The sequence below is a fragment of the Natator depressus genome, chromosome 8 (genome assembly GCF_965152275.1).
Source record: "Natator depressus isolate rNatDep1 chromosome 8, rNatDep2.hap1, whole genome shotgun sequence".
Taxonomy (NCBI): Eukaryota; Metazoa; Chordata; order Testudines; family Cheloniidae; genus Natator; species Natator depressus.
In genome coordinates this window covers 9,174,672-9,199,928 of record NC_134241.1, presented here as the reverse complement: position 1 = coordinate 9,199,928, position 25,257 = coordinate 9,174,672, and the positions used below count along the sequence as shown (strand labels likewise).

Genomic DNA, 25,257 nt, shown 5'->3' with positions numbered 1-25,257 from the left:
AGTATTTGACTAGCACACTCCTTCTTCTACAGACAGAATGATCCATCATCTAACAGACCTAAATACTGTACCACAGATTCTAATACTTCATACATGCAACTAATTTATGACAGCCAAAAATAAAACACCAGAACAACCACTACTAGTGGCCAACATAATTGAGAATGCATTTTAGCATAATGTGACGCTATATGTATAGAATGTAATCAGTTCCTTATGGCCAAAAATCAAGAAACATAAGAAAGTAATAGACTTAACTGCAATGCTGCTGACATAAAATAACATTGTGTTTCTGTGGGTTTTAGGACTTTTTTTTTTTTTTTTTTAAAGAGTTTAAAGAGTCTTTGTCAAGAGTTGTAGTTTAAGCCACAGATTTAGGGCTTATTAAGAAAAGTTTTACAAAACGTTAAAAAAAATTTCTAAAAGAGTGCAGGGGGAAAAGAGTCTTGTTTGTGAGTAAAATGTTCGTAGTGGTATAGCTGCAGGAGTGCCCCCTAGTCGACCTTCCCAGCTGCCTGTCATGGCTGTGGATCTCCCCAAGAGGAGGAAGTCTCTGTCTCCAGTGTCCACGGAAGTGGGTTCCGGCCCACCAGACAATTGTTCTGTCAGTCTTAACCCCTTCGGGGGCTACTGGAGGGGCTCAGCCTTGAAACATTTTGATGTAAAATAGGAAAATCAAATCAGTACTGGACCACCCCCAATTTTCCCCTGCGGTGTTCCCTGCCCTTTCCTTTGGGCTTGGTTCCTAAGCAGTCTCTTAGTAGAGTGTTGCTCTCTCCTGGGAGAGAATTGCTACTCCGCAGGGGCTGCTCCAGCTAACCTCTCCACCAGCAAAAGTCCATTTGTGCAAAGAGACAGAGCTCAAGCCTTCTTCCTGGCCAGTCAGCCCTGGACTGGACCAGGTTCTTTCCTTTTATTCCCCCTTTAGGTATGGCAGGCAGGGCTAGCTGGATCCAAAGGATCTCATTAGCCCCTTCTCTGCTGACGTGAAGCCTCTCTGCTTCACCACAGTCTCCCCTACGCAGTGTCTGCAATTCAACAGCGCGTGATAACCAGCAAAATCAAAGTAACTGGAGACCAAAAGGAAATAGTTTCTAAATATGTTGTTCAAGCTAAATCAGATTAATAGAAGTGAACGGACAGCACATACAGTGACATTTCAGGCCTCAATCCTACAATTGACAGGATGAAGGCAGACTGCACACACCTTGTGGTATCAACTGCAGGAGTGGAGCCTAAATTGTTAAAATATTCACTTTTAGTAATTTAAGGGGTGGTAAGCAACAAATGCAAAGAAATGTGTCTTTTAAAATATATAGGGAGTTGGAAGCAGATCATCTTTTTAAAGTTTACCTACAAATAAAATAAATAATAAATAATAATAATAATAATAAAAGACTTTTCTGAATTCCAATCAAATTCAAATAATTTAATACATTGCAGAACACAAATTTAATTAATAGGTAGGGTGACCATATATCCCGTTTTGGCCAGGACAGTCCCTTTTTGAAGCTCTGTCTTGGCCGTCCCAACTTTTTTGGCAAAAGTGGGCATTTGTCCCCTTTGCTCTTGCCAACTTGATCAGCTGACAAAAGCATATGGGACAAATGCCCACTTTTGTCAAAAACGTGGGGTGCAGAGGAACGCGCAGGGAAATGAGCGGCGATGCCAGCCCTGTGCGGGGCGGGAGGCAGGGCTTGCACAGGAGGCAGACAGGGCTCGGGCGAGCAGTGACCCCAGTCCCGTGTGGAGGGCAGGCAGGGCTTGGGTGAGCAGCGACGCCAGCCCCAGCCTCATGTGTGGGGACAGGCAGGGCTCAAGCAAGCGGCGATGCCAGCCCCATGTGGGGAATGGGGGAGGACTCGGGCTAGCCCCAAGCACTGTCCCATTTTCCCTTCGGGAAATATAGTCACTCTATCCATAGGGTACCTTAGTCGGGGGAAACTGCCCAAAATATACCATGCAAAGCTCTGTGTGGTTGAATTGTGCTGGTGTAAATCCAGAGTAGAATGTCTCGAAGACGGAGCCTTAAGGCTTAGCTCTAGAAGGTCAGGGTGTATAATGATTTTGCTGAAGAAGCAAAAACATGCTCTGGATTTTGTGCATAACAAGGAAGCTCAGGAGCCAATACCCAGCTCACCTCAGTGCCAAGTAATCTGGAATCACTTGCTTCTAAATTGTTTTTCCCCCAATAAATGTTCCCTTGCTAATATTCCGGAGACCCATATACTCATTGTACTATGTGGACAAACAGACTGTTGAACTTTTTATTTAGAAAATATTTACAGAAAAATGATTTCACTGACAGACTAAACTCCTAAATACCAGCGAGCTCGGACAAATTCATTTAGCTAGGCTTCTGCAGACAGATACCACCACCAACTGATTGCTAATATCGTGCACAACTTTTATAACAGAATGTGTCCCTGGGTAGAGTTTCAGACAAGCCCCATTTCCCTCCCCTCAGGGAGGTTATCGGTCAAAATCCTTAACTGCACATTCTTCTATGGTTCCCACTGAAAACCAAGCCAACATAGCAGCTTTGCGCACATTTCTCCAAGTTTTCAGATTCAAAAATGAACCTGAAAGAAAAATGAAACCTCAAGGGACATAAACGCACATTAACTGAAAGTATAAACACAAAATGTTGTTCAAACCCACACGAACCAACACTGCTGAGTTTTACCACCCTAACATTTTACTTGTGTTTCATCATCAGTTCAAGGATTTAAATGAAATATATAGACTTGGAGATTAACTAGATCAAAAGATGGTTTATCAATGAATTGCAGAGATTACTGGAGTAACTCCCTCCCAGTCTCATTGGCCCTTAGCAGGAAGGGAATGGTATTTGAAGAAACTGAGACTGACATTACATTGCTTATCAAGAAAAGCACGGCAGGTTTGAAATATAAAGAGCAGGACTTTCAAAAGCTGTTAAAGGTTTTAGATCCCTTTCATTCACTTTCAGGAAGTCAATGGAAGGTGGCGGGTGCCTAATTCCCTTAGGTTCAATTGAAAACCCCATCCATGACAGCATTTAACTGGTGCCAGTAAGGCTAACTTCTCACCCCAAGAGCACTGGGAAAGTAACAGATTTGGGGATTTCATTGGAGGGGATAAAGAGGGATGTGTCTGAAAGTTTTCTTAGGAGGAGGGATTAGCACATAGTCAACTACCATCCCTTCAAACAATGCATTCACCATAAAGGTTCTGGCCATGCTGCAAGGGATGTTTATGACTCGCCAAGCAGCCCTGAAGAGAGAAGAAAGCTATACATTTTTTTGGCTGAATCACAGTGGTGCGGGGCTATCAACATCACTAATGATAGGCAGTAACCAACTGAGACACAACAGGTGGGAGAAGTGAGATGGACAGTTTTCAAATTTAAAACATCAAAACATTAAAATATTAATACAGTGTGCACATTTTTTGAGCATGGAAACTGACCAAAGAACTCTTTAAAAAAAGAGAACAATGTGTTTTACAGAATATTTGCTGGGTTTTAAATTGCCACAGGCTCCTTAGGGCAGAGAGTTAAGCATTTTTGAAGCTTTCTTTTTTTAAACTAGCTGTCTACAATCAAGGGGGGGGGGGGAGGGAAGCAGCATCTGGTACCAATTTTCCTTCCATACACACCTCTACCAAAAAAGGCTGTTCTTGTGAAATGATACAGAAAGGAAAAAAAATTGCCTTAACTTTGTTGACCCAAGAGTAAAATCCACGGTACTTACTGCAGGTCCTGAAAAACAAAAGCAAAACCCCAAACACTTATTAACCACAAGAAAGCAAAGTATCATGGAATACAACACAGTACGTAGCAGGGATATTTCTACTTTACATCAAGTTTGACAGCATTCCACATGTAGATAAAACACAGCATCTACGACCCGGTTTTGGAGCGAGCGTTACGCAGCTGTACATGAATGCTCCCACACTAGGATAAAACTGAATCTTTATCTCTAGCGTGTGAGCCTTGGAGAAGGCCTGGAGCTGGCAGCAGCAAGTGGCAGTGCAATATAGCTAAAAGTCTGTGAACCGTGCAGCTGCCATGGTGGAGTTCTCTGCTCCCATTTCTGGGGTCTGTAGGAGGAGGCCAGGTCTATACTACAGCCTTCCGCTGGCATAGCTATGTCAACTCACGGGAGTGAGGAGCTGTGTGGGACCTCTGACCAACACAGCTGTGCCAGCAAAAGCTCCTAGCGTAGATGCAGTTATGCTGGCACAGCTGCGCTTCTGATGGTATAGCTTATTTCACTTGGGGGTAAGGCTGCACTGGTTTTGCTGGCATAAGCTGCGTCCCCACTAGGAGTGCGCTGTTGCTATAGTACGTCAGTATACCTATACCAGCCAAGCATTCCTAGAGGAGACCTGGCCGACGGAAGGGAGCTACTGATGCATAGCAACTTATGAGGCACAAATTCCACCACCACCGAGCACACGTGCAGCACAGTTCATCTACTGGGCTCCATGCTTCACTGAACATTCTCCTGACTTCCACTCCTGCACCTAACCATTGGGTCACGCTGCTGCTACTCACTTATGTTGCCACAAGAGGGGAACATGCTGTGCGCCAAGCACAGGGCAAGGTAACTGAAAACAAAAGAAAGATAGACTCCTCTTGACTTCAGTGGGCTTTAGATCAGACCCACAGAACTCAGGTCTCAAGTGGTGATGGTGGCAGTGGGAAACATGGCATCTCCTGCTGCGTAACCACCTCCACCATGCAGGTGCCTACTCCCGACCAATTTCTACAGCATTCCCACACTCCCATCCCTTCAGCACTGTGCAGCAGGGGTGAACATTTGGGCTGTGGACCAATGACATCCATGTTCCATGCTTGTTTGAGAGGCTTTTTACACTGTGTGTTTTTGGGCCTCTTCATGCTCCATTTCCTACATGATCAAAACCAGAAATGGATTCAATGCAAAAAAATGTGGGAGAAATTAAAATAGAAAAAAAAAGCAGCTTACTGGAAACTCAATTTTAAATGAGAAGCATATTTCTGTTTCTTTTTATGAGTCTCTTCAAGCTTTCAATTTTTTTAAAAAAACTTAGTTTAAAACATCTAAGTGTTTAAAAATGAAACAATAAAAACCAAATAATTGTGCAGAATTAGGATCCAAACCAACTATTTATTATGGCACGGGGTACATACTGCCAGGAACTGGCCAGTTAGCATCAATAGGCCAGCTCAATGTATTCAGCACAAGACCTGATAGCATCTGGGCCTGAACATGGTGAGTTCATTGTGAGTTGTGAATGCTGCAGGTTATATATTAGAAGGGCATACATCCAAAGTTTAATTTGTTACGGGGGCAACTTGGCCCATCTTCGGATCAGGACCATTATCTTTACCTTAGGCTATGACATGGCTGTTATTGTACTTTCACAGATTTAAATTCTTATGACCAGATCCTAAGCTGTTGTAAATTGGCATAGCTCCATTGAACTTAGTGGACCTAAGCCAATTTACCAGCAGAGAATCTGGCTCTTAACATAAACCTGATTTAGTCACTAATTTCTATCAATTTACCCACGCAAGGCCCCTTTTCATCTTAATGAACACCAAATTAAGTGACGTAGTCAGGACATTTTAATATGGGATTGTAATGGTGTACCTAATTTCCTTAGACTTTGTCTTTTTGCCTAAATTCAGATACAGTGTTCCTCAAATATAGGCAAGCAACTATGATATCTGATCTGCCACGTGCTCGTATAAAATGCCTCAGCCTTGGTCATGAGGCTCAATTGAATTGCGTGGATCGCTGTAGATCATCTTTTGCAACATGCAGCTCAGGGCAGTAGTACCTTGATATCCTGATTGATATCAGTTATGCTAAACTTTTACTGACAAAGGGCAGAATTGGCTAGAAATTTTCATTAATTCTAAAAGTTATAGGAGTCCTTCAAGGGATTTATGAATGAACCAAATTTGATTTTTTTTTTAAATATTGTCCAAGAACTACATCGTTTCTGACTTGCTCAATGTTTTTCACAGGCCAGTCATGAGACACTTGTCTGCTACAGAAGAAAGTCTTTTTTTTTTTTTTTTTTTTTTTTTACAAGGCAATAAGCAAAGAGGTTAGCCATGTGCCAAGGGGCTCGCTCTCCTTCCCTTAAATGTAGGTACACTGCATGAGGCACTCTCCCTTTCTGAGAAATTTGTCAAAATTATGAATAAAAAGTTGATCAGATTATTTTCAACGTTCTACAGACAGAATGAAACCAGTTGGAAATTATTATTATTATAACAAGTAAAAATTGGAAACAGCCTTCGTAAATTTGGGATTCCATAACAAATTACTTCAGAGGCATATTTCAGAAAGGAAAATGGGAAGACAAAATAATCTACGGAACAAAGTCTGAGCCGTTTCTGACAGATACCCCATTAACAAACATAGCGTTGGCAGGATGCCATTCTTATCTATAACCTGCAGCATTTATTACTGCTAGATTTAAACAACTCCTATAATTATGACTTTATGTTAAATAGCCAGAACTCTAAATGCATATAAAAGTATTTGAAAATGCTCACAGGCACACAAAGGTAGATGTGTTGGAGGAAAAAGAAGTCAAATTAGTTAGTTAACAATCCAGCCCATGAAAGCTTATGCTCAAATAAATTTGTTAATCTTGAAGGTGCCACAAGTACTCCTGTTCTTTTAATCCAGCTTTAGTTATTTATTATTAATATATATTTAGACTGTGGTAGTGCCCAAAGGCCTACCAGGATGGGCTTTGTGGTGCCAGGCACTATACAAACACATACAAACATATGGTAAGCGACAGCCCAGGCCCAAAGAACTTAGAATCTTTTGCTTTCATTATTTTTGGCATATAGCTCATTCCAAACATGCTGTGCTTCTCCTGCCGACAGAGCTTCTGCCATTTGCAGAGGTCGGAACAGAGCGTCTGCACCAGATGCGCTGCATCGGTAAAACTTCCCTGCGGCAGCGCTGTACGTATAGACGTGGCCTTAATCAGTTAGACCTTATTGACACTGGGAAAATGTTTAATGTTTGAGAACATATTAACACAATGTGAACAAGATTTTGCCCTTAGCGTGGAAAAGGACAGTTATATTTAACGAATATATTAGCTGGCAGTAGAGGATAACCATGAACAAGCTAACATTTTTAAATATCACTTTTCCCTGTCTATACCAGGGTGCCAAGCTGTGTTAGTTAAAACATGTCAGCTAACACATTTTCTAACAAGATGCGTTTTCCCTCTGTAGAAATTTGCTTTGATGGCAACACCTTGGATGAGTTCTTTAGCTTAGATACTACTTAACAGGTGGTATCTACAATGGTTTCTTCCCAGTGCAGATGAGAAGCCACCTGTGTTGCATATGAATCCGTTGAGTCAGCCTCCTGCAATGCCTCGTATATAGAAAATTATCCTAAAGCCCCCTAGTCCCAGCAAGAGTGCTGAGCACTATAGGATAAATGCTTCAGGTATCCCAGAAAGCACTGGGACAGCCATGGATCTGTAGTATGCTCTGCAGCAGGGGTTCTCAAACTGGGGGTTGGGACCCCTCAGGCAGTTGCGAGGATATTACTCGGGGGGCCATGAGCTCTCAACCTCTACCCCAAACCCTGCTTTGCCGCCAGCCTTTATAATGATGTTAAATATATTTTAAAAGTGTTTTTAATTTATAAGGTGCGGGTCGCACTCAGAGGCTTGCTATGTGAAAGGGGTCACCAGTACAAAACTTTGAGAACCACTGCTCTACAGAAATGTACCGTAGCAGTTCTGTCCAAAACAGTTCTGGCTGCCTGAACACGTCAAACAGTTGCAAAGATAAGTGAGACCCACAAGCCAATTGATGCACTCAGTGTTCACGTAGTGAGTTTCTTGCTTTCTGTAGACACACCTGAAAGGTGAGAGCAGGATGGTGCTTCCCAAGTGAGACCGATTAGTTGTTTAACGTATCTTGGTCCCATAGTTGTAACATTTCACTGATTTTTTACCCTGACTTTTTTTAAAAAGCAGCCTCTTCCAGGAAGCTGTAATCTGAATGCCCTTTACAAAGGTGATTCCTTCTTTGCTTATAGCTTTGAGACATATGTGAAATCCATGGTACTGGCTGCTCCTCTGTCAGAGACATGGAAACAATTAAATAAGAGCCAGATGACTGCAGGAGTAAATAAAATGGGTCAGATAGAGTCAATGACTCAATAAATCTGTGGACTGTTTAACTGTACTGACACTGACACAAATGCTTTCCAAATCTATGCATTGTTCCTGTTTAAACATGGAAGTCGGTGAAGACCATTAGAAGAAACCTGGGCTGTAGCCAGGGGTGTAATGGACAAGAAGGGTTTGGGGGACTCAAGAAATCCCCAAATTCACATTTGCTTTACGTGTTCCATAGAGATTTTCACAACACTCAGGCCGTGTCCAAATGTGCCTCTGCATTTACTTTTGAAGTGTACAGTCCTGGCTCCTAACACACTTATGTCCTGGCTCCTAACACACTTATGTCCTGACCAGGCCAAAGGACAAGAGCAGGAATATGCAGTGGAACTCACAGGGAGAGCGTTTCAAACTGCCCCAGTGCAGGGCTTTGGCTGGGTTCATGGGGAAGTTTCTTTCCACTAAAGGCTGCCTCTGCACTGAAAATTTACAGCACTTATCCCACAGATAGCCTAACACTGGTACAGTACTGGCCGGCAGACAGGCCTATCTATGTATGTGGGGAGGGGACAGCTCTGGAAGGCCATATCACTTCCAGAAGTGAGCAGCTGCAGCAAGACCATCCCCTCTTTATTATCTCAAAAAGCAGCTGCAGCAAGACCAGGAGCCAGGAATTCCCCTCCTATTCCTCCTTTCATGGGGTAGAAACAATTTATCTTTTTGTCCCCAATCAGTAAGAGCAGAGGAGGAGGGAAAGGTGATAATCCCTTTGGAATGTAATATTTAGCACCTATATTGTTTGGTAATAATTGCTGAATTCCGAGCAGATTAGTAGAGTGAACCCATTTATGTTTGGCTGCACTAGCACTGTTACCCAGTGTTTGTCTAGCACTAGTGCAATTTCACCATGAGTGGCAATAGTGGAAGTGCTAGCATGGCCAGAATATCAGCAGTTTTACCACCTAACTTCGGTTTGCATTTGGCCCAATGGCTCCACAGTTCAGACATGTCCTTTAAGTACTTTAGTTTTACTAAAGAAATTTTAAATTAATTTTGAAATAGTATTTTATCCACCCATAAACAATGCCCATCATCAGTCGTCTTCAGTGTGCTTCAAGAGTGATGAACTCTTTGTAAATTCCTATACATTTATAGCTGTCTGGTTAATTTTTATACTGTCCAAATCTAAACAGAAAAGAAATGGTTCAGTCGTGTTTTAAATCAAGAAGTGGGTGTGTTTGGAGAAACCAGGCTGATCTCTCCAACATCACTGTGGAAAGCTGCTTGATTTTAAAACAAATTTATTGAATGCCTCATATGTATTAGAAAGCTTTAACATTATAATTTTAACAGCTGCCAGAGAAAGACCTCCTCCAGGGCAAGCCTGAACCAGTGCTGAGCCTTCTGGCACTAAGATATTATTGGTCTGGAGGCTGTGAAGTTGTAACCACATAGAGTCTCCAGGGAGGGATGCTATCATGCTAGGCAAACAAATTTTTATTCCCATTTATCAGCTGTGGTGAAAGAACAAGGACCTGGTTTATGTGTGGTAAGATTATGAAACAAATATATAAATATATGTTCAAGCTATCTATGAAAACAAACTTTTGGCAGCTATGCCAAAACCAATACGCAGAGGGAAGTCTGCTCTTTGCCTTTCTTTATATCTGTAATACAGCATGACAATTCTCATGGGCTTCATTACATAGGCTGTGTTTAACTACTTTGCTGTATCTAGTGTACTGTGTTGTGTGCTTTTGTTCCATCTCAGAGTAAGGCATAGTTTAACCATCTACCACAAGTGTGTGCCCTATGAGCCTCCCTGCCAAAAATAACTACAGTTTCCCTTGGTTTCCCTCCCCAATTACAGAAAAATCTAAAGAGACATACTTGAGTCTCATTAATTCTTTATAATTCCTCTGCTGGTTGTCATCTGATCCCAGGGCAATTTTCTGTTCCTTAAGAGGAAGGCTATTCTTATGGTTAACGCACTGAACTGGAACTCAGGAGACCTCAGTTCAAGTCCCTGCTCTGCTACAGACTTCCTGTATCACCGGCGGCAAGTCACTTAGTCTCTCTGTGCCTCTGTTCCCCATCTGTAAATTAGAGATAATAGCACTTTCTTTCTCTCACTCTTGGTGCTGTATATGTAAAATGTAAGCAGCTTTTTGGGGCAGGGTTAGTCTCTTACCATATCAGTACAGTGCCTAGCACAACAAGGTCCCAATCTCACATTCGGACCCTAGATGCTATTTTAATACGATTGCTACTACAATTTCGCAACCCCGATGTGGCCCTCAGGCCAAAAAGTTTGCCCACCCCTGATTTAAAATGTTTGACGACTGAATAGATGGACAATGTCTTAAGAGAAAATTCAATAAACTGATGTATTTAAACACTATTCACTGTTTGAACGTTGCAGTTAGCACTTGGTTGAATCTTATAGTCAACCAATAACTTTATGGAGCAGAGTGCAACATTAAGAAATCAAAACCACATGACAGGATACTCCACCTCGACAGCTGGACTTAGTCAAGCAGAACAGGATTCATTGTAGCAGATCGGATCGCTGTCCCATGAAGTCCAATATTCTTTTGCTGGTTGCAACAATCTCTGATGTTTACCTGGCCCAATATGTGATGTCCTCTAGTGAGGAAGCGAAGGAAATTATTTCCTGACCTCTATGGCAATCAGTTCTGTGGCCTGAAGTGCATGATTACCTCGCTCCACCTTCTCCTAACTGCAAATACTGATGGTCAAAAAATTATTCAGCCCTTTCTGAAAATTCAGTGAAAGTATTTGATTATAGGTTCTCCTGCAGCACTGAGTTCCACAGGCTGACACCATGCTACACTTTTATTGATACGAAATTTACCTACCCTTAATTCCATCGTGTGTGTTCTAGAAGTTCATAGCTGAGTGTTTATATCAGTTTGGGATATGACCAGCTTGGGCTTACAGCCCCAGATGTTGCACCACCTGAGAATATTTTTGGCTTGCCCTTGAAATGAAACTATATCCAAGGCACAGAAACCCTGTTGCTAATTAAAAATACATATTTACAGTGCCACGTTTGCTTAGACCAAATTAAAAGGGCACTGTCAAAGTTGGGAGGCCAAAAATTTCATCCACCATGTTTTAATTTGTATAACTGTTCACAAACTCCATGTAGTTCTTTAGATATGTTTTTACCTCCCAAATCCAACTACGTTCCCCTCTACTTCTGTAGTACCTTCTAGCTTCAAAGCATAGAGCAAATACCCTTTTGAAGCTGATATAGAAGCAGCATTAGCCCCATTTCACAAGAGAGGCAGAAAAACAGTCTTCACAAGGAAGACAGGTGTGTTCTTATCTCGAGTTAGCTAAAACATGGTGACTAACAAAAGGGGAAATCCTTGCGAAGGACGAGGAAGTTTATAGTTTTTATATGAGTTAGCTAGCTGAGGTAAAGGCGATGGGTGAACGTGAATCTCAAGAATTTGTGCCCAAGACCAACACAAGTTAGGCTTAGAATTTACTCATTCCTGACTCCCAGTCTGTGAACATTTTAATAGACCACACCAGGTGTATAATGTATAAGTAATCCTAAAATAATAAGCTGGTGTATGGTTCCCGAGACACTGTATATGTGCCTTTTATATTTCTCTCTGTATTATTACCTGCTATGACTGTTCACATGCCCATCTCCCTTCTCCCTGTCCTGTCTTTCTTTGAAAAAGAATGGTTTCAGAGTAACAGCCATGTTAGTCTGTATTCGCAAAAAGAAAAGGAGTACTTGTGGCACCTTAGATACTATAATAAATTGGCTAGTCTCTAAGGTGCCACAAGTACTCCTTTTCTTTTTGAAAAAGAACAGAGCACACATGGCTAAAGGAAAAAACAGCAGACTAATAAATTACACACGGACAGACACACACCTGCATAATCAATGTGATAGTGCCCCTTTAAGTCACTGTGGCTAGGTACCAATAGAGCTGAAGGGTTTAAATTAATAGATAACCTATTGTTCATGGGAGATGGGACTTCTTCATTTCACAGGTCAATTAGATAAAGGTGGCTAGTATCTTTATCAAGCAGTTCAAGTACTTTTATGTACTATTCCAATCATCATCTGGGTGCACCACACTCCACAGAAGGAAACATGAGGCTTACCAGGTTCTCCTCGTCGTCCCGGCTTTCCCCGCCTTCCTGGAGGGCCTGTGGAAATGAGAGAAAAGAGCTATTTATTACATGGAAATCACTGTCAGAGGAAATAAACCTCACAGGCAACAGGACCAGGAGAGAATATGCAACAAGCCATTCCTTTCACATTCAAAAGCTTCCTCACATCTGCGCCATCCTCCCCTATGAATCATCTGAAAAACAGTAGGTGCTTAAGATACATTTTAGTATGTCCACTATAGCAAAAAACTGTTTTGGAGAAAATGCCTCTCTTTGCTGATGCATTGCTAAACCACATGAAGGGAATGCTCTCCCCTTTACCACTCCATTTGGAGGGGAGTTCTCTGTGATGTTACACCCCATATTCTTCATAGAAATATGGTTATGATATGAACATGGTACAGCAGATATACTTTATGCAAGATGGGTCTTGTAAGATATCATTGGAAAGGCTATAATTTACTGAATGTTTTTATCCAATTTGCATGCATGTATCATTTTTGTATCTGAAGCGGGGAATATTAACCATGTCTCTGTATTCCAAATGTGCTACTTTAGATGTGGCCAAACAATGTTAGTGGCTTATTGAAGAAATGCACACATGCATAAGGATGACCCCAGGAACTGTGTGCAACAGAAACCTCTCAGAGATCGCTCTATACAATGGGAACTTTGACCCAGGTCACAGCAAAAATGCTTTCCACCAAGTGGTGGTGGTGGTGGTGTGGGGGGGAGAGATATAAAAGAGGAATCCTCACTCTCCCTACAACAATACACCTGAAAACACCTGAAGAACAAAGACTGAACTGTGGGAAGTGATGGTCCCAGGCTGGAAGGATTTTTAGCCTCTGTATGAAAACCTGGGAAAGCCAAGGCCACTTGTATCTTAAGAATCTGCCAGTCTGTTTATCACTCAGGGTGAGAATCTGCTAATTTCTATTCAACCTATCTGGTGTCAAGCTCAGTTAGTGGCTTTTGTTTATTTACTAAGGAAATCTGCTTTGTTCTGTTTGCTATCCCTGGAACCACTTAAACCCTGCCTTTAATAGTTAATAAAATTTGTTTTGTTTATTATTAAACCCAGTTTATGCAATTTCTAACTGGGGAAGGAGGCAAGAAGTCTTCACACTGAGGAAGAGGGTGAATTTTCTGACCTTGCACTGTACAGGTAGTTCTATACAGTGCAAGACTATATTATTTTGGGTTTGTCTCCCAAAAGGGGTGGGCACGTGAGTGCTGGGGGAGCCCTCTCACAGAGAGCTGACTTCAGTCTGTGTCTGCAGCGGGGTGTGGCCCTGCCTTTATGTGTGCTGCAAGAGGCCAGAGAGCCTAATCCCACAAAGCAGGGAGACGGAACCCAGGCTGGTTGAGCAGGAGAGGCTTAGTTTAACCCCAGCACATCAGGTGGCAACTCGGACGGAGAGGTGGGGTGTCCAACCTGTCGCATTCTCATTATATAATATTTTCAATCGCCCTGTTGGAATAAGGCAACCATTTTTCCGAGCTGACAATTCCCATGACCCTGGAGACATGTGAATTGCATGATGAGGCCAAAAGAAAACACGTGATTGCAGTTGGTGGTCTACCCTTAGCTGGCTGGTTCTGGAGGAGTTCTCACCATCTGACACAGACGATAATGAAAAATAAAAAGCAAGAAACAGCACTGCTCATTTTCATCATGAAAACCCCAGTGTTTCCCAATTATGCAGCTATTCTATTTCCAGCCCTGCCTATTATTGTTTGATGGGGAACAGAATCATTTAATATTCCTGCCCCTTTTACAAAGAACTCACAATTTGCATGAACGATTCCTTTTCTTAATAAATAATGGAGTCCCTAGCCAAGCTCTGGAGTCCCTAGCCCTTCTTAGGGCTAATACACTTTTAGGCATAGTCTCCGATTATTTTATTTGCAAGCCTCCCATTCACACAAACACACATTTCAGAGGCAAACTGAAAGGAGGATATTACTCTTCAGTGTTGTTTAGTATCAAGAAATACAATTCCATTTGCAAATAAAGGATTTTTAATTTCTACCCATCATTCCTGTGATCTGCAAAGCTTTTTGTTTTAGGTTCCAGAGGTTTGCTAGCCAAAAAAAAAAAAAAGAAAAAAAGAAAAAACCCAACAACCCAGCATTTGCTAGATGGTCATAGTTTTAATTCACTGCAGTATGTGGTTCCATAGTTTTTACTCCAAAAGATGACAAATTTCAAAATTTTCTAACATATTCTGGGGGGAAATTTTGCTGAACTTATACCCAAATACTCTCATTCCAAAAGGGTGTGGGGGGTACAAGACAGTGGAGAACTTTAGACCTTTTTCTGTACCTAAAAGAATCTGTCTCTGACACTGATCTAAAAGGAACTTCCTTAGTAAACAGAAAACATTGCCCAGGTTTTCAGAAACGTTTCACAGCACCTAGTCCAAATTTGAAGTGAACCTAGGCAGGGTCTTGGCTTCATTTGGAAACCATGGATGGATTGTCGGTTCTGCATGGTTTCAACCCATAGCTGGCCTTTAGTTGTGTTTTGCTTTGAGTCTTTGGGTCTGATTAACTCCAAACCCAAGAAGGTTCACACAAAATGTTGTGACCCAAAACTGCTCAGTTTTGCAGAGCTGTGGTCTCAAAAACTCTGTTGTATAACTTGAATAGCCAATGGATATCAGCTGAGCAAGCATCACAGACCCCTTCTACCCTGACTTCTGCCCATGAACCATGAACTTTTCCCCAAGGAATGAGAAGGTAAACTGGTCTTTATGCTGGAACAGATTGCAAAAACTGCACTGCAGTTTCCTTATGCCGATTGCTGGACAGTGGACTTGTGTTGCAAAATTCTCCTTCCTTCTAAGTGAAGCCATATGAAACAATCCACTTTACTTGGCGTGCTGAACCAATCAGTTGGTTCAGGCTATCCTCTGAGATGACTCATTTTAACTTAAAAAGGACTGATTGATAAAGACAACTTGAAGAATGGCTAGAGACCCTGGGATGGCGGGCGGGGAGGGGGAATAAAAGGATTTAACCAGTTCAAGCTAAAAGATGAACAGAAGAGAATGGAAGGTCATAAATCATATCTCTAGGTGGAACTGGCATAGTGATATAAAATCTATTTCCAAAGTAAAATACAAGCTATGTAAGCGCATCTGCAAAAGAAACAGGATCCAAGGCAAGTTCGCTAACTATACAATTATGATTATTTATTAAGTCGTAACGTAAGCCACACACCTTCTGGGTGTGGTGTTCTGTCCCATCTAGTGGCACCGAGACCACTTAGAGAGCAATTAATGAATCTGCTCTACAGCCTTAGCTAACAGCCAGTTGGCTTTTAGCTCATGTGATAGAGGCTCATGCACTAAGCTCCAGAGGTCTCCGGTTTGCTCCTGCCTGCTGATGCCCAGGGTCTGTTGGTGTTACAGTAACCCATAGGCTCAGCACTTCGTGGGCACACACCCTGGAGAAGCCCCACACTAAGGGTCTGTCGAGTTGCCCCTAACTGCTCCCCACTCCTGTCCAGTGGTACTTTCAACCCAAGCTAGCTGGCCTGGCTGAGGGTGTGGGTTAGATCCTGGGTGCTGCTGCCACTTGGGCTGGTAACCCCCCACTTTGTAGCGTGGATGCAGTCTAAATGACTTGAATGCTGATAGTCTTCCAGTGCCTTCCCACAATTCCCTCCGGGTGACCAGGAGGACAGACAACCACTGGGCTACTGGCTATTCTGGAGTGGGTCTCCCTGTTGAAGCTATTCCAATTTATATAAATAAATAGTAATTGGATCAAGGAACTTGCAGCTGGGTCTCTCACATCCCAGGGGAATGCCCTAACCAGAGGGCTAGAGGGCATAAGGTAGGCGCACTTCTTTTCCCCCCATGGTTTTGTGAATCTAGCCACTTGCTTTTGTGGGGGGAAAAAAAATGGTTACAATGGCCTGGGAACTAACGTTTCAGTTTTGGTTTGAACAAAATGTTTGTTTATTTAAACAACTTTTTCTATTCACAAAAAAATCTGAAAATTTTCATTTGCAGCATAACCTGACCCAGTTTTATTTTTATGTTTTGGAAATTCCAGTGAACTGAAAAAAATCAGCTATTTGCCCAACTCTATTCACAGAATAATGAATAATGAATGTGCTTCAAGTGCAGGTCATTTCCTGGAATACGATTTTTGTGTGTGGAAGACAGACAAAATTAGTGCCTCTCCATCTAACTGTGCCCTATTCATTTTGAACCATACAGCTGAAAAATTAGACTAATGATTGAGGGCCCCAGGGCTGAAAGTTCTCCCACAACTAAGACTACCATTCATTTCAAATGGGAGTTTTGCCTGCATATGACTGCACAATCACAGACTGGTCATGTAGTGATATATCCTGTTCACCTTACTTTTGCAGAACTCCAATTTACGCTCACCCCCCACCCGTTTTGTTTTGTTTTTTACAAGGGTAAGGTGGACAGGAGTTTACCCATAAAATTTCAGTGACAAGTGCCAATTATACCTTATCACAAGAACAGGAATGCGCACAGGAGACAAAGGTCAAGGAACCAGATTTGATTTGATTACAAGGGGGAAAGAGTCAACCACATGGGGCACAATGGGACCTGCTTTCCTGGAATGGAGAGAATTATGGCAGTTCATTGAGCGGGTCTGGCACCACATTGCCCTATTTGCAAACTCCCTTGGGCAGACTAGCTCAACTAGCCATAATTTACTGAACTGCTGGAAAATGTAAGGTTTTAAACTTTCCCAATATTTTACAGTTCATTATGAGTTTTAAAACAGTGTTGATTTTCATGTTTCACTTATTAGCCCAATGTTAGACAATATAAATGACCACTACACAATTTAACAAACTAGTCTGTTCTACGCTGCAGTGTGAACTTTTTACCTTGTTACTGAATGGCAACTATTTCATTGTGCATATCACCTATTCCTTGTAATGTTTCCAGACAGCAATATTTTTCATGGTCTTTTCTTGTATTCCACGTTACTAAACTTGTAGTCTTACTAGAAAGCTACTAATGCTTTGATATTGTCAGTGCTCACATCTCATGCGCTGGAATAAGACTGTTTAGTTTGAATGTGACAAGATGTTTAGAAATAGACTGCTTTATGCTTTGTATTTATTCTCCTCTCCAAAAATATCTCGCATAAAAATGTAAATAAAGAACTCTTAGCACTGATATGGGATAGCTGATGAGGTTAGAAAAAAAAGGCATAGCTATTACCCAAGTGAAAGTAATGCAACATAAATCTTAATTATATTGAACCAGCATCAAACAACATGAGGTTAAATAATTTATAATCCTTAACAATTATCTTCAAATGAATTATAAAACCGCAATTTTCCTTGTGTTCTTCTAACAGAACTTAAGTAGGATAACTAGGAAAAAAACACTACACAGGAGCTGAAACTAAGCCTGGCTTTTTAAGTCTTTTCTACACTAGGGAGATTTTTTTTTTAAATATTTCTTGCCATTGCTAGCATTCAGCTGAACTGGAGATAACAACAGTGGGACATCAGCTGTAGAGACAGCCCACTATGAGCTAGTGCCTAGGATAGCACCACATCATTCTAACCTTGCATGCGAGAAAGTCTAATTGAAATGATGCTGACAATCTCATCAGCAGCCCACAGCCCATGTACACCAGATAGCTGATGTTGGCAACATTGGTTCTTCTGATCACTTCTATCAACAGTGGGAAGTTTTTCAAAAATGTCTCTAGTTAGCAAAGAATTAAAAGAAAGATAAGTTATTCCCAACTTCTGAGTATTGTGTGTGTTTTTAAATCGATAACAAGGTTGCCTACTAAATTTGTAACTTCGGAGGACCATGGTATATCTTATGGTAAGGTTACACTATCCTGTATTTTATAAGTGCTAGTGGGGTCAGGAATTCTGCTGTCTTTGGGTTCGGTCTTCAACGACTCCACTGGGCCCACTAAGTGAATGTGCTCCCTGATTGGTCAGAAGAGCCAACTGATCAGTGTTTAAACCCTGGAGCAATACAATGGGTGCTCAATGTGTTCTACTCCTGCAGCAGTGCCAGACCTACTTCCTGCTTCCTGTCTGGCCCTTGCTCCAACCCCTTCTGCTCCACTCCTGCCCTCGTCTCTGCCTACCTCTGTACTCCTTATTCCTGACCCCTGGCTTGTCTCCTGACCACAACTGCAACTCTGCCCCTGGGTTCTGTTCTGGCTCCTGCTTCCTGGCTTTAACTATTGGTTTGTCTCTTGACCACATCCGTGGTTCTGCCCTCTGAGTCTGCTCTGACCACTAGGCTAGACTCCTGCTCTGACCACTAGGTTGCACTGCTTACACCTCCGTGTGTGACTGTGGGATTTCTTTTTCTTCAGTTTGGCCATACATCAGTAATAATGGGATCATCAATAACTTGAAAATATTGACTAAAGTTGTCTTGACCCTTTAATCGGTATCAAAAACCCCTCTCCTTTGAGTGCATCATCCATATGGAAACGAAAGGCATATGACTGCTGTGACATGGTCGGGCCAGATGGCTACAGGAAAGTGATAGAAGGCAGATATATTAGCCCCAGGTTAAGTAGGTCCCTTTTCCCTGGGTAAGGTAACAGGGAAGGTTCCAGAACAATCAGGAACTTTCTGGAAACAATTAAGGCAGACAGGCCGATTAGAACACCTGCAGCCAATCAAGAAGCTGCTAGAATCAATTAAGGCAGGCTAATCAGGGCACCTGGGTTTTAAAAAGGAGCTCACTTCAGTTTGAGGTGCGTGTGCTGGGAGCAAGAAGCGCAAGAAGCCGAGAGTGAGAAGGCGTACTACTGGAAGACCAAGAAGTACAAGCATTATCGGACACCAGGAGGAAGGTCCTGTGGTGAGAATAAAGAAGGTGTTGGGAGGAGGCCATGGGGAAGTAGCCCAGGGAGGTGTAGCTGTCACGCAGCTATTATAGGAGCCATTGTAGACAGCTGCAATCTACAGGGCCCTGGGCTGGAACCCAGAGTAGACGGCGGGCCATCCCCCCAATTTGATACTGGAGGAGTTGAACTGGACTGTGGGTTCCACCAGAGGGGAAGGTCTCTGGCCTGTTCCCCGATCCACTAGGTGGATCAACAGAGACTGTGGGGATTGTTCTTCTTCTTTTCCCCATGCTGGCCCATGATGAGGCTAACTGAGTGAACGGCAGATTTGAGCCATGAAAGTGGCCAAACTGAGGGCTGCTGTGAACCTCTGAGGGGAGAAAATACACCAATAAGCACAGGACCCACCAAGGCAGAGGAGGAACTTTGTCACACTGCTTATGACAACTGCCAAAAAAAGTATTCAATACTTCAAAAATCCAACTTTGCACCATGTAACCTTAGATAAAGCCACTGATTAAAACAAATGAAATACACATTTTCCTTCATTCTGTTTGTTTCATGTCTCCCACAAGAGCACTGTACTTGCAATTTCATGTGTTACAAACATCCTGTAGCCTTTGCTGGAGTGTTAACAAAAGAAAAACTGCATTAGCTGAAGGTTGACATATTTTAAAAGATGCATCAGTTATTTTAATTGCAGGTTATCAAAATTCTTCCCCCTCACCCATAGGCTAAATATTATGGAATCCCCTTCCAATAAAGTAGTATTTCACATAAAAAACTCTGGCATCCCTGGTTTCACTCACAGGTCTCTGAGCAGAATTGAGATACAGCAGCATAAAAATCTTCAGTACAGGGAAATACATTTCCATCTACCTAGTCACAGAACAAGTCACATGGGTTTTCCTGACCAAATTTCTAAAAAAAATTGACTTGAGGATAAATGCGATCAGCACCATTAAACGAACACATTGCACTTACTACCTTTAGGTCAAGATTTTCTGAAGTGACTCCTGATGTGGGGTTCCCAACTTGAGACACCTGAAGCAGATGTGGTTTGCAGAAATTTTTGAGCACTCACCTTTTGAAAATTAGGCGTCCCTAAAGCATCTCACACAGGGCTCCCAAAAACATAGACACCCAAGATCACTAATCACTTTTGAAAAACTTGACCTTAGCTTCCAAAAGCTGCACTAGCAAACTTCATGAGAAACTTTTCGTTTTCTAATTACTACTAGCAAAGGGGCTGAACCAAGATGACACCACTACGTTAAGCGCATCCAACAGGATTCAATCAAAAGACACCAAAGGATTAAATGAATGGGGATGTCTAAAATGAACCTTCCCACATCATTACAGAGTGGTTTGTGCACATCAAAGTAGAAGCACATTTAGGAACCACTCTCCTCTCCCTTTACCCACAGGTCAGAATGTATCTATTAAGAAGGTTTATGTAAGCGCCAAGGCAGACAATAGATTAGTTTTAATTGTTCAACATTGTCAGGCCTGGAAAAAAACTGGTAAATTATAATCCCAGTTTCCCCTTCAAAACCCATTTATTCTCAGCCCTAGAGAATAAGCCTTCACTCCCATACGTTGCACTGCACAACTACTAGTCACTGGTTACGAGTCTGATTTAATCATGCTGGAAATGCACATTTGAAATTTATTTTGATTTTTCCCTCCAAACGTAACAGAATATTGAAGAAAGGAAACAAGAAAATCCTCTCTCATTCACGGTCTCAGTTCCATTGATTTCAATGGGGTAGCACGGAGGTCGGGGTGGACAAAACGTGTCCCGATGATCAGGAGAGACCCCACGTTCTATGTTTCAGTATCTTGTGAACACTGAGTGGCAAGGCGTCAGTCTATTCACATAGCCTGACACTCACTTCTGTGCAGAGGACCAGCACAAAGAGAGGGTCATGTGGTGCATAGGCCAGGTGCTATCTCCTTGCCTAGGGAGTGAATTTCACCCGTTAAGGAAAACCAAACAACAGTAAATTGACTACATTGAATGTTCACCGAGACTGAGGAGAGCGGTGCACTTTAGTTAAAGACATTACAGCTCATCTAGAAGGCCAGAGGCATCTTTGGAGTTATATTGTGGGATTTCTTAAGTCTGGTTAACTCCTATTCCTCTTACCTTAAGCAAACTCTTTTTGCAATGAACAAAACATCCCAGATCATTTGAAGAGCTAACTGAAGTGGAATCTTAGCATTTTACCACATGTTTAAACTACTGAAAAGCCCAACCCTGTTCCCTTTGGAAGTAATGGAGATTATGCCATTGGTTTTAATGGGAGCAAGTCTGAGCCCTAAAACTGCAGAATTGAATGCTGTAATATATATTTTAGGAAATTGGTTCTCTTTTCTACCCACACCAGACAGCTTCTTCAGACTGTCAGTGGATTCAGCTCTTTTGTTTATTCATTAGCATCCAAGATAAAAATGAATTTTTATTTAAGATATACGTTAAGAAGTAACTGGAATAAAGCCACAATTGCACTTAGGTTGATTTTTTTCCCTTCTTTTGTTATGACTGCTCTCTCTCTTGCTATTTTCAGATAACACCCTGGCATGGCTGCAGCACAAAACACATATGGTGGAGGGCAGAAATGGAATTATGGAATACACTTTTTTTTTTTTTTTTAATAAAGACAAGAGGACGCTTATATTTTGGCAGCTGTGCATCCTGCCATATGCAGGTTGTACCGCTTAAGTGACAGATTTCTATTTTCCACATTTCCTTCTAGACAGCTGCTTCGGTACAAATCCTGGACGAGGCTGATCCCTTTGAAAACCTTTGATAAACTATCAGAGGGGTAGCCGTGTCAGTCTGGATCTGTAAAAGCGGCAAAGAGTCCTGTGGCACCACCGAAAGCTTATGCTCCAATACATCTGTTAGTCTATACGGTGCCACATGACTCTTTGCCACTTTTGATAAACTAAACGAACACTCACAGCTTCATGTTTCTTTGTCAGCACAATGGCGCTCCCCATTCATCTGACCCAGTGTATGCAATGACAGATTAATTCACTGTATTCCTAAAGGAAATTTACTTTCCATAGTTACAGATGTCATTATTTAATTATTTAGAATTAAATAATAGTAAAGAAGAAATCTATACAAAAGTTCTTTGTGTCCTGATGCTTAACTGATGTTTTAATGTCACCATGGCACCCTGCAGCATTAAAAAGCAACCAAACTGAAACAATTAACTCACTTTAACAAGCAAATCAGCTACAAGAAACCACCTTTCCAACCCTCATTGTTCTCCAGGAACATACCAATAGCTCTCTCCAAAAACCGTGTCCAAAACCAGCTTTTGCTGTGTGTCCTCAAGGTCTAAGGCCCTCAAATTCTACTTTTATCAGACCAAAACAAGGAGCAAGTTTTAGATTCCTAGATCTAGATTCCTCTCAGTTTGTAACTGAATTCAGTAATTTAACACTACTAAATGTAAACTATTGTCAGTAGCTTCCAATGCAACTGATTTCCATGGCAGTAACATGTTTAGAATTCAGTACCATTTGTTCCCTTATGCAGAAGAAATGCACTAATTAACATTGCACTTGGGCAAGTGACAAGTTGGATAATAAAATTAATCCAGCATTTCAGTCAAAGAATGGGAAAGCCTCAAATTGTTAAAATAAACACTGAAAAGTTTAGATCTTCCTGCAAACTATCAAATCCTTGCTAGGTCTGCAAAATTGGCCTGGAAAATTTTACAAGAACAGAGTCCCACTTACCACTGTAGCGGGAAATGAGAAATAGAAACATTCATCTGGGCATTTCAAAGCCTCTAAAAAGATTTGGATCAAAATTAAACAGATTGAAAACTCTTTTTGGCAGAGACCATTCTTCTGTTATGTGGATACAGAACCTAGCCCAACTGGGGTCCCTGTGTCTTGACTAGGCCTCCTAGGTTCTACTGCTGTAGGAAAAAATAAATAATAAATATAAGGTCTTCTCGTTTTATCCCAAAAGGTCTATTACTATCTATAACTTGCCTAAACCCCAAAGTAGAGCTATCCTTATATAAAAGCTCCTTATGATTTCAGATTGGTTATAGTAGAAACACCGGGCTGGTCTACACTACCGCGGTAAATTGATCTAATTTACGCAACTTCAGTTAAGTGAATAACGTAACTGAAGTCGACATAGTTAGATCCACTTACCATGGTGGCTACACTGTGCTGTGTTGACTGGAGAGCATCTCCCGTCGACTTCCTTTACACTTCTAGGGGAGGTGAAGTACACATATTGATAGGAGAGTGCTCTCCCATTGATTTAGTGTGTCTTCACCAGACCCGCTAAATCAGTACTCACTGCATCGATTGCAGCAGTGCCAATCTACCCTTAAGTATAGACATGCCCACAGTAAACAGATACCACAAAATAAACTTCAGCATGCACTAAGGAATGCCATTCTGTCCAATAATAGATTTATAGTCCTGAGTTACATTTGTTAGGAGCCCATTGTATTGTGGAAATAGTGGGTTGCAGATGTTTGGAACAAAAGCAAATCACCACAGGACTCAACATGTGCCCGGGAAGGTTCTGCCAATATAAGTCAGTTACCACCACCAGTTGGCAAACTCCTGTTATTTGAGAGCACAATATGAATCTTATGATATTATTCCATTGTCTCATGTGGCACTGTACCGTGTTTCAAGGGTGGAGCAAATCAAACATAATAGCATCATCATCTTGAGTCTGGAATGAAAGAGACTTGCATTTTCTGCCATACATCAAAAGGAAATGGTTTAACACTCATCAACAATGACAAAAGCGAACAACCAGAAATCCTATAATGTACATAAGAGGGAGTTTGCTCTCCTTGCTTTGATAAGAATCAATCATCCACACAGTGCCATCAACACTATGTCACTTGTAGTGCCAAGGACACTGTGTGGGTGACTGATTCTCACAATAACTTGAAACACCACCACATGGTCAACCAGAAGCAAGGTCAAATTGATATATTTGGTCAACACACACAAATAGCATTTGTGGGTAGAGAATAGAATTTTAGTGGCAAAAACAACACAAGACCACACACTGCAAAGTCATTCTGGTTTGACGGACTTATTTAAGTATACAAAGCAAAGGATTGCTCTAGTTGAGTAAGCAAATTTGCACATACCAACTATGAGCTTGTTTACAAACAGCCAACAGGTGTATATGCATGTGGAGAACACTCCGTCTAGCTAGCGTGTTTCTAGTAAGTGGCAACAATGTAATTCTTTTTCCTGATCGCTCCAAGAACTGCAAGACATTTCCATAACATCTGTAAGATAATACAATTTGTTTATCAGTTTACGGTATTAAGTCAGTTTAGTTATATTTTTAAACTCTAATGGGGCACTTACAACTGACACAAAGTTAGACTCATCTTTGGTAAGAGATGCATTTTCAGACCATTTAAATAATTAAGGAAATGTATACCATGTGCATTAGCCTCATGTAATCTCACACCAAGAAAAAATATTCTTGTTCAATCTCCAGTATTATTCAATGTGACAGAACGTCAATCAGTGAGAAATTGACAACAGATTATGACAACAGATGGACTGTGCAATTGTTCACATATCCCCGGAATGATCCCCATAACTACACAGACAAGTGCGTATATGATAAAGGCTTAAACCAAAAAAACATGTCCTTTGTATTTAAAAACACTGTTCCATATAGGGTGAACACATTCAAGGACACAATCAATGGGCAATACAGAATTTTGACAAGATTTGCTATACTCTTTGTCTCTACGCTCCCTAAAGAAAAACCTGGCAAATGCAAACCATAAAGAGCTTGGGGAAAACAGCCAGATTTATCCTAAATATAAGTCCATGATGGTTCCATGGGCAATACTTGCAGCTATCATTCATGTTACAAATGATGTTTAACAAAATTAGCTTTCCTGTTTCAAAATTCATCCAGTCTTGCACTATTTCATAGCACAGTTTCAACATCTTTTAAAAATTTGTGAAAAACTTCACATTTCCTTTCTGTTCCAAAATCCCTTCATAATGCCTTCAGCATGCAGAGTATATTTATTTTAACCTTTAAAGGATCAACATGTTTTGCGTGTGTTACCTCACAAAAGCATC

The 25,257-nt window shown here is 41.4% G+C and overlaps 1 protein-coding gene across 1 annotated transcript in view; it reads right to left on the bottom strand.

The window, feature by feature from the left end:
- The window catches only part of COL23A1 (collagen type XXIII alpha 1 chain), a 340,793-nt gene that overhangs the window by 77,261 nt on the left and 238,275 nt on the right, over positions 1–25,257 (bottom strand). The window contains exon 3 of the mRNA XM_074961985.1: positions 12,295–12,339. Coding sequence (XP_074818086.1) covers positions 12,295–12,339 — 45 coding nt within the window. The remainder of the gene's footprint in view (positions 1–12,294; positions 12,340–25,257) is intronic.